The 10360-nt window shown below is 34.9% G+C and overlaps 2 protein-coding genes across 2 annotated transcripts; both read left to right on the forward strand.

The window, feature by feature from the left end:
- Positions 1-1353: 1353 nt before the first annotated feature.
- On the forward strand, positions 1354-3095 carry LOC146900071 (uncharacterized). Its single transcript, XM_085738865.1, has 2 exons — positions 1354-1670; positions 2300-3095. The coding sequence occupies exons 1-2, from the start codon at positions 1540-1542 to the stop codon at positions 2799-2801; spliced, it is 633 nt and encodes a 210-aa protein (XP_085594991.1). The 5' UTR covers positions 1354-1539; the 3' UTR covers positions 2802-3095.
- Positions 3096-6848: 3753 nt separating this feature from the next.
- On the forward strand, positions 6849-10142 carry LOC146900072 (cytochrome P450 CYP736A12-like). Its single transcript, XM_085738866.1, has 2 exons — positions 6849-7575; positions 9107-10142. Exons 1-2 carry the CDS (start codon positions 6877-6879, stop codon positions 9947-9949), a joined length of 1542 nt encoding a protein of 513 aa, XP_085594992.1. The 5' UTR covers positions 6849-6876; the 3' UTR covers positions 9950-10142.
- The last annotated feature ends 218 nt before the right edge of the window (positions 10143-10360 follow it).

Raw genomic sequence — 10360 nt, forward strand, 5'->3', positions numbered from 1 at the left:
TCGATGTGGGAGAGCAATTTTTAAAGTGGGAAGAATATGAAGAGGAGTTTTGCTCTTTACTCAAATGGATTTGCTCATTCCCAAAGTAAATTACGGATGTACCCTACGCATGTTAACTCACGCTAGTACAAATGGCAACGTATGTTAACTCACGTTGCGTGACTTAACATGCGCTAGTTTTAGTTGCAACATGTTGCAGCGTGAGTTAACTCATGTTGTTCTTTGTACTAGCGTGAGTTAACTCACGTTCATAGCAGACAGCAGAATCTGCATTAAATGCAACCAGTTACTGAACAGACTTAGTAAAAGTCTAGAATGACCCGTAATCACGCCACATTCATAACTTAACCGAATTACGCCAGTTTAACAAGATTATCGGATAATACGACATAATCGATCAAAATTACTCAAAAACATTGTTTTTCTCACAATCACGTAATCACACATAACGATCCAAACGGTCCAAATTTCACAAATTTGCCGGTAATGACCCGTAATCACTTAAACATACTTAATGACACGTACTCAATCCAAATTACACAAATTTGTCCATAAATTTCTAAAATGACATAATCTCACATAAACGGTCAAAATGACCGAAATTTATCGTTAAATTACGTAATGCGAGCAATAATTGGTGTGACATAACCGACCACCAAAAAAAATAATTCATTTCATATATTTATATAATATATAATATTAGTTACATATTGACCATAAATATGCGGCAAGCAAAGCAAGTAAAAAAAGTGGCGGAAAAATTCAAAATATGGGCAACACATTAGCGTGAGTTAACTCACGCTAGTGTTATCTTCATGCGCAAGCTAACTCACGCAGCACTTACAACTAGCGTGAGTTAACTCACGCTCATCCCTATCACCTACTGAAAAAAATGACGTAAGTTGCAGAAAAACCAGGAAAAAAGGTTGAGTTTTGATGGTACATTACCTGTTCTTTGATGCTTGATGAACGTAGAAACTTGTTTCTTGACGATTTGCAATGATTTGGAATGAAGATTTTGACCCAAAAATTTGCACTTTTTGGAGGTGGAGGGAAAGAAAAAATAGAGCTTTGTGGTTGCCTGCTGGGTTTTGAACGAAAATAGTACTCAGCGTGAGTTAACTCACGTCGCGTGACTTAACTCACATAACACATGTTAACTTACGCAGGGGCAATTCGGACATTTACTTTGGGAATGAGCATGTCCATTTGGGTAAAGAGCAGGATTCTGTGAAGAGAATGTGATCCTTGACAGTGACCCGAAGTGGGCCTTAAGCCCACAGGGTTTCCTTAAAACAACTCAACGGTTGAGATGAAACATAAGTAAAAATCAACGGAGACGATGAAGCCACGGAAGACATGAAGAAAAAATTGATCGAGAAAACGTCACTGCGATCGCGAATTGTGGCGGCTTTAGAAATGAAAAGAAACTTGTGCAACAATGCAAGGCTGAATAAATCTCAGTTAAGAGAAGTATATTACATTAAATATTAAAGTGCTTATAAGAAAATAGAGAGGTGTATTAGAAGCTCTTCGACCATGGTGTTGTGGGAGATTGCACTTGGAACTGCTTATTTTTTGGGTCTAAAGCGAACTTACAGACACTCTCTAAGGATTCAACGTAGGCTCATTACTCGTAATCACCCTCAGACCCGTCAATTTCTTCATCGGTATTTAATCTTTCCCTTTTCAATTTTATTTAATTTTGTTTACTTTCTTCTTTTCCGTCATAAGCTATAAGCCAATTGAGCGAAAGTAAATTATACTTATCAAATAAGCTATAAGCTAGAAAAATAAATAAATTATAAGCTCCTGAGAAAAAATGGTACCAAGTGTCTAACCACTTCCCTGTGATTCGCACCCGTGAACGACTTAATGAAGAAAAAAAAAGAATCTCATTAACTTTGGTGTTTGCATCTGTCCTGATGTTATTTGCTCTAAATTTTTTTCGTAATATCAAGAAAAAGCTGGTACAACGAAGCTTGCGCTATAGCAGGGTCTATGTAAGGGTTGGATCCATTGTGGCAAATGACAATGTTGTAATAAGTAGTTTTACTGCTATGCATACATAATGTAACCAGTCAGACAAGAGATGAAATAAGATTTTAGAGCTTGTAATTTAGTAATTGTCACATAAGATCAGCTAGGAGCATTAGTTTGTTTAATCTTTTCCTTTCCCCTTTTTCTCTAATTTGCTTTTGGAAGAAGAAATAATCATACATTGATTTGTTTGCGTTATTAGGCATAGTTTGACATAACACAATTTCATTATCTGTCTTCATGTTTTGGCACTTAACAGAAGAACGCGTTCTGTATTTGATGTGGCAATCAAAGTTCATCAGAAAATTCAAGAAAGGGACACAGAAGTGGGTCGGAATCTCGGAAACTTATTGCTGCGATGGCTTAATAAAATGAAACCGTCAGCTCAGCTTCTTGGTGGATCACCCACCAATGGTGCTAGCTCAAGCGTAACGACAAAGCTTCAAGATGGCTCCTCCAACCTCAAAAGACCTAGTTACTATGCTTTATTCAAGAGCTCCAACCTCAAAAGACCTAGTTACTATGCTTTATTCAAGAGGGGATCGAATAAGCGGTTATTTACGCCATCATCAAGTATATGGCCAAAGCCTTTCCCCACCATTGCAAGTATTTTGCGACCACCAAATCCTGCTGGGATGACCACTCATTATCGGAACCTCAGTTACTATCCTCTTGATGCTTTTCGATCAAACCACAATGCTCGTTGGTCAGGCGGTGTTATTAGGAAAGACATCCTGCAATGGTTGATGCTGCAAAACTAAGGACCAGTTTATTATCCACAAAGAGAAACAGTGACTTGAGACATAAGTATTGCAGTTGCTGGAAAAACAATTGTTGGTGCCAGAAGCTCTACATATTAATTTCACTATTCAAAGAATTCAATTTTTTTTTTCTTCCTCTTTTCGTTTAGTTTCTTTGGACTTTGCTTAGTCTGTTGAGCTTCCTTGTGGAGAATGAATTGTGGAACATTTGTTTGTAGTTTTTGGTTAAAAGAACTAGCTATTGGTATATAGCAGATAACCATCCTGTTGAATAATAATAATGAGCATTTTGTATTTTTGTTTTTGTTTCTTTCAAATAAATAGTGTGATTGAAGCTTCTTTAGCTTGTGTAGCTTGTAGATTGATTGGTTGATGCATCCTTTGGATCGGTCATATGGTGGCAAAATCTCAGATTTTTCAGATTTTCGATTGTGGTTGTCGGCACTTTCAGATTTTTCATATTTTCGCGGAAAATCTCAGTTTTCAAAACCTTTTTCGATCCCAATTGCACAAATTTCGTCCCAAACATTTAAGCCACTTATTCCCTACCTTATAAACACCAATTCTAGCTCAAAACATTTCCGCACAAGTTAACCCAAAATAGCTTATTTCACATATTCACTTAATGATGAAGAGACTGGGAAGACATGCGGAAATGAAGATGAAAAGACATCAAGGGATGCGTGGCGTTTTGGGGTAAAGGGTAAGGTTCCATTAAATTTTTTAATTCGAATGTGGTGGCCCACAAAATCCTGAGGTTGTGTGGAGAAATAAACTAGAAAAGATCACTCTTGGAAGTCATGATTACCATGACATCATACATTGGAATACTTGGAGCTTCTCAAAAATGTCAATTCTCTCCTTCAAATAGATTCAGTTGTAAATGACATTTTTTTTTTTTTTGGGGGGGGGGGGGGGGGGGGGGGGGGCAATTTGTTAGCTGGTACTCCCTCCGGTCCTTATTATAAGAAACAATTGATTTTTTTGGTTCATAGAATAATTAATGTATTTTGTTATAAATATAGACTAGATACATCACTTACACAATGAACCTAAAAAGTCAACTTTTTCTTATAATAAGGACCGGAGGGAGTATTTTCACCAGCCTCATTTATTGTCGTCAACATTTGTTGACTTTTACTCTTGCAGAAATCGAAGCCTTTTTCCTCAATCAAAGGAGTTTCGACGAGATAATGGACTTGGCATAAAAAGTCTCGAAGCCTTGAGGTTTGACAAGATACGAGTTTATAATGCAAAAACGCCGATGTCAAACAACTACCTTTGAAGCGGGAAGATTCGAATTTCAAAAGAGAAGCGGTTTCCTCAAATGAGAACGTGGGAGACAAGTGGTTGTCTACAATGGAAGGAGTGCTGATCGTGGGATTAGTTTCTTTCCAAGTTATTTTCTTTGTATAAATAAGAGTTTGCCATAGAGAGAACGGGTCACATATCACCTATACAGAATTCTAAAAACACTTGAAGTACATGCGCGAGAGAAAAGAGTCATAAAAAATGTATGTAAAGGATTTATCGAACCACCTTTATTTTTAATGCATTGTATTTTACCTTTCCTTGAAGTTTCTGCAATTTAAACTTAATGTCTTTACTTTGTTTTTAAAACCCTTTTTCTGTCGAAAGATGCCACACGGTTTCGTCCTGTTCGTTAAGCAACCTACGAACCTGATGAACGCACAAAACAAAAATGCACAACATGTCCTAGGATCTCTAGTTTGGTCCTGCTCGCAATAATCAAAATCAGACTGTATTGTTAGCCAAAAACACTAGTGAACAATGTGCTATGCATGAATCCGTGAATGCTTATGTTTGATTATACATTAATTGTGAAATGTGAACTAACCCCCAGTGGTCGTTTGGTTGACCAACTGACTTATTCTTACAAATGGGTAGACGGTGTGCAGGAGTAGTTTGCTTTGCTTTGGTGAGTTGCTTGGGGATAGCTTGGGGATGTCTCGTCTATTGCTTTTGATGTCTTAGTCTTTAGGGCTCTGATTAGATGTCGGTCTTTGGTGTTTACCTTTATTATGACTATTGAGGATTTTGAGATTATGTATTGATGATGTTATGTGTAGTATGTCGACATGGCTACTTGGAGATTTGGTTTATTATTGATGAACTGTAGAGATGATTATTCCGCTACAATGTTGTGAAAAATATTAGTATGCATGTTTGTGAATTATAGAAGAAGTATCATCTAAATTCTATATATGATTGTATTATTTGCGTAATTTATCGCTTTAAGGATTTAGGGTGTTACTTAGAGTTTTTCAAAAATGTCAATCTTCTCCTTCGAATGTTTTCAGTCGAAAATGGCATTTTGGGGTTTGTTAGCCTGCAATTTCAATAGACTCATTTAATGCGGTCAACATTGGTTGACTTTTATCTTTGCGAGAATCGAAGTCTTTCCTCTTCAACACAAGGATTTCGACGGAAATTGGGCTTGACGTGTGAAAGGGTCTAAAGGCTTCGAAGTTCGACAAGTCGTGAGACAAGAATGCAAGTTTGTCGAAGCGAAGCAATTATTGTTGAGCGCGGGAAGAATTTAAATTTCAAAGAGAAGGGGTTTCCTTGATGGAAACGTGTGAGACAAGCGGTTTCCAAATTGAAGGAGTGCTGATAGTGGAGTTAGGCTTTTTTCCAGTTATTTTGCTATGTATAAAAAGTAGTTTTCCATATGGAAAATGGATCGCAAATCACTTATAGAAATTCTAAAACACTCGAAAGTACTGACGTGAGAGAAAAGAGTTATACATAATGTATGTAAAATGATTTGTCGAACCACCTTTATTTTAATGCAATGCAATTTACCTTTTCTTTAAGTTTCTGCGTTTTAAAATTTTAGTTTTTTATTTTGCATTTACTGCTTTCCTTTTGTTTTACTCTTTTTTTGTCGAAAGACGTCATATATACTCGTCTTGTTCATAAAGCAACCTATGAATTTGATGAACGCTCACTCTTTTTCTGGAAAAACGTTGCACAACATGTCCTAGGATTTCTTGTTTGATCATGCTTGTAATAACCAAAACCAGGCCTTCTTGTTTACCAAAAACACCGGTAAACATGGCCAAAGCGTTGTTTTGTGGCTTTTTGGTGAAGAAATCCCGGTATTTTAGCCCAAGTTCAAAGGGTTAAAATTGAAAAATTAATAAGGTCTTCGGTGGACTATATATAATGTTGGTCCACCATAGACATTTGAGGTTAAAGTTAACAGATGTGGATTTATTTGACAAACAGAGGTGAACTTGAGGGACCATAACGTGGGTTTTATTAGTTATGAGACCAAAATGAAAATTAGAAATTAATTAGGGGATCAATGAACCAAATAAGCCTAACTTAATCGCACCATTTGTCACCTATTGAACAAATCAGTCCACTTGACACTTAATAATAAATCGTCTCATTTGACACTTAGTGAACATTGCTCCATTTGACACTTAATAAATCGTCGTATTTGACACAATAATAATTCCCCCATTTTGTTTAAAAAAAAAAAATACAAATTGCCCCATTTGCCACCTATGATACAGTTATATACCATGATATGCATGTTTTGCACTCTTTTAAATCATCACTACTTTTCCTAAATCAATTACGAATCCAACTTTCTTTCAAAACTTTCATCAACCATTTTTTTTAATCAAAATTACAACATAATGCCATGCGATGCCATAAAATATGAGACTTTTTTACACTCCAATGCCACAAAATTATTTTCTATCTTTTTGAGCAGTTATTGGAAGAAGATAAATATTGGTTTTCGGTGTTTAGCATTTTAATTTTATTTTCTCTCAAGAAAAAAAGCATTTTAATTTTATTTGTACATAGAAGTCATGTTAGAAAATGACATGGATGATTTTTTGTGACAGGGATTTGCCCAACCACAACTGTCGGTTGTGTTTTTTAAGGAAAGAATGCAACTGTCATACCATCCACAAACAAGCACACCACTAGTATTTTATAAAAAAACCACACCACTAGTTTAGAGATAAGAGCAGTTCTTATAGTCCTCACTCCTCAGTCTTTGAGCTTGATCTAAACCAAAACTTCAATTGTAGACATGTCTTCTTCAGAAATAATAACTACATTACTTTATTTCCTTCTCTTCACTTTCACATGCTTTTTATTCAAACTCTTCTTACTCCCAAAACAAAATGCCATTATCCATAAAAAGCCACCTGGTCCTCCAACAATACCAATAATCGGAAACCTTCATATGTTAGGTAAACTTCCACATAGAACACTTCAATCACTTTCCAAAAAATATGGTCCAATCATGTCCTTACAACTTGGTCAAGTTCCAACTATTATCATTTCATCTTCAAAAGCTGCAGAATCATTTCTCAAAACTCATGACATCAATTTTGCAAGCCGACCAAAGATTCAAGGAACTGAACTCATAACATATGGTTCCAAAGGGTTGGCTTTTTCTAAGTATGGTCCTTATTGGCGTAGTGTGAGGAAACTTTGCACTTTAAAACTTCTTAGTGCTTCCAAAGTTGAGATGTTTGGTCCCATTAGGAGGGAGGAGTTGGGTGTTTTGGTCAACACTTTGAAGAAAGCTTCTTTGGTAGGTGAGGTAGTGAATGTTAGTGAGGTTGTAGAGAATCTTATTGAGGATATTGTGTATAAGATGATATTGGGTCGGAGCAAGTATGATCAATTTGACTTAAAGAGGGTGGTTCAAGACGTAATGGCTTTGGTTGGAGCTTTTAATCTGGCTGATTATGTTCCTTGGCTAGGTGTATTTGATCCTCAGGTATGTGTATAAAATAAAATAAAAAAGGATTAAATATCGACGGTGCAAAGACTTTTAGATCTAAATATTGTTGTGAGATATTAGTCTCAGCTTTTAGTCCTAATTAAGCATCATCAAACATCATGGTTATTTGTAATTGAATAGAGAAAATGGAAAATTGTATGAGACAAGCCATCATGAATAATTATGATCTATGAAGTAAGGACACTTCTAGTATAAGACGTGTCGCGGTGTCCAACACACATTGGCGTCAGACATTTATATGACACGTGTCAAAAATCCGATATCTGTTTGACACTCACACGATATCTGTCGGACAAACTAAGAGAGATGTCCCCAAAAAAATTAATTTTTTTCTTTGCTCCTTGGACAAATCTCAAACACACTTACGAGAGTTAAAGATGAGTTAATGCTATGCTGATGAATGAGAAGTTAAATATATTAAATGTGATTACAATATTATTACCCTTTTCGATATATAGTAGATGGATGGATAAATAAATGTTAAATATTATCGTATTTTGTTTCTTTAATTAACGAAATAAACTTCTTATTTGCATTTGTATATCTTTTGACTACCAATTTAGATCTTTTACAAATAATATTAATATTTTATTTAATTATAATAAATAAATTAATATATGTATAGCGGTGTCAATATCCTAAGTTATTTATATTACTAGTGTCGACGTATATGTATCCGTGTCGCGTTAGGTGTTCGTGTCGAAGCCCGTGCTTCATAGATTATGATTGGTTATTTACCACCTTTCCCATAATGTTCTTTGCCAAATATTTAGGTGAACAAGTTCATATTCATAACGAAATAGTTTGCTCTTTTTAGTGTCTAAAATACTGAAAAAAAAATTATTTTGGTCTTTCCAGTTTATGTTGTTTCATTTGCTCTTTTTAGTGTCTAAAATACTGAAAAAAATTATTTTGGTCTTTCCAGTTTATGTTGTTTCAATATAATGTTCGAATAATCTTTAAGTAGCATCTTTTTTAGAGAGTCAAAGTAATATGATTCACATATGACAGGACTAAACTCAAAACAACAAGGAACAGAAGTGATTTTCTAAACATTTTAGGGGAACCAAAAACAAATAAAACTTTTGACAAGAAGAAAAGCAAAAATTAATATATTTTAATGGATAAATATTGTTTAAGTGGTGTGAGCTTTGTAGAGTTTGATTTTGTAACTTCAAAAAATAGTTTAAATTTCACGAGACATCTGTAAAATGACGGTTAGTGTCACCGTTGTTGATAATATTTTTTTAAAAGGATAAATAATATTTAAACAAAAAATAAAATCATATTTTCGTGTGTTTTCAATTTTCGTATGCTCTTATGGTTCTGTTAAATTACGTGAAAATGTCCTTGTGAGGATAGCTCACTAGGTATGGACAATGCATAATATATGCAAGATCTGGGGTTCGAACCCCGACCACCACTAATTTTTTTTTTTATGTGAAAATATTAAATTAGCAATTGACATTATTAAAAGGATAAATAACATTTAACTTTTATTTGTTAGGGATTAACACGAGCATGCAAGGAAACGGGTAAAGCAATTGATGAGGTGCTGGAAGTGATAATAACAGAGCATGAACAAACCACTAATGTAGACAAAACTCGTCATGAAGACTTTGTTGACATACTTCTTTCATTTATGCACCAAACCATTGATCTAGAAAATGAAGAAAATCGTTTCATTGATCGAACTAACATCAAGGCAATTTTACTAGACTTGACTGTGGCAGCAATTGATACATCTGCTACCGTGATTGAATGGGCTTTATCCGAACTTCTAAGACATCCAAGGGTAATGAAAATCCTTCAAGATGAGATACAAAATGAAGTAGGCAATGAAAGAATGGTTGAAGAGAAAGATTTAGAGAAGTTAAGTTACTTAGATATGGTGGTTCATGAAACTTTAAGACTTTACCCTGTTGCACCCTTATTACTTCCTCGTGAATGTAGAGAGAGCATAACATTTGATGGATATTTTATCAAGGAAAAGACACGTGTTATAGTAAATGCATGGGCTATAGGGAGAGATTCCAATGTTTGGTCAGAAAATGCTGAAGAATTTTACCCAGAGAGATTTATTGACAAGGAAATGAATTATCAAGGACAAGAGTTTGAATCTCTACCATTTGGTTCTGGCCGCAGACGTTGTCCTGGAATTCAATTGGGTTTAGTGACCTTTAAGTTGGTTATTGCCCAATTGGTGCATTGTTTTGATTGGGAACTTCCATATAATATTTGTCCTTCCAATTTGAATATGGAGGAGAAATTTGGACTCTCTATACCAAGAGCTCAACACTTGCATGCAATACCGACTTATTGTTTGGCATGTGATGACAGGCTTGAATAGGTCCAAGAAGGACAATATATTATGTTTGAATCCAACAAGTTTCTTACTATTAAAGATGTTTTAAGTATGGTAGGTCTAATGGTGTTTGTATTAAATAAGTTGGTGAATATTGTGAGTTCTTTGCTAGTGAAATAATGATTGGTGGAAATGTTTTAACATGAATTTTAATAAAATTTTCAAGGTTTATCTTTTATATTCAAGTTTACAAACGCTATTATGTTTATGTTCAAGTTCGACGCTTAAAGATCGAAGACTTGTGTTCCAAGGTTATTTTGGGATCATGATATGATTTTTCTATTCAATTGAACTTAATAATACTCACTTAAAAATTTGTTGAGTTTTAGAAATGGACTAAAAATGAGTTGGGTGTAAAGAACGTGAATCCTGATTTTGACTATGTTTGGTATTTTT

Source organism: Medicago sativa, chromosome 8 (assembly GCF_051527215.1).
Source record: "Medicago sativa cultivar Bolivia chromosome 8, Bolivia_mono, whole genome shotgun sequence".
Lineage (NCBI taxonomy): Eukaryota > Viridiplantae > Streptophyta > Magnoliopsida > Fabales > Fabaceae > Medicago > Medicago sativa.

What these genes read in the sequence shown, in the direction of transcription:
- LOC146900072 (XM_085738866.1), top strand. Translation starts at nt 6,877, where the DNA reads ATGTCTTCTTCAGAAATAATAACTACATTACTTTATTTCCTTCTCTTC. An exon ending in TAGGTGTATTTGATCCTCAG is followed by an intron (nt 7,576 to 9,106) that starts GTATGTGTATAA and finishes TTTATTTGTTAG; the next exon opens with GGATTAACACGAGCATGCAA.
- LOC146900071 (XM_085738865.1), top strand. Translation starts at nt 1,540, where the DNA reads ATGGTGTTGTGGGAGATTGCACTTGGAACTGCTTATTTTTTGGGTCTA. An exon ending in ACCCGTCAATTTCTTCATCG is followed by an intron (nt 1,671 to 2,299) that starts GTATTTAATCTT and finishes GGCACTTAACAG; the next exon opens with AAGAACGCGTTCTGTATTTG.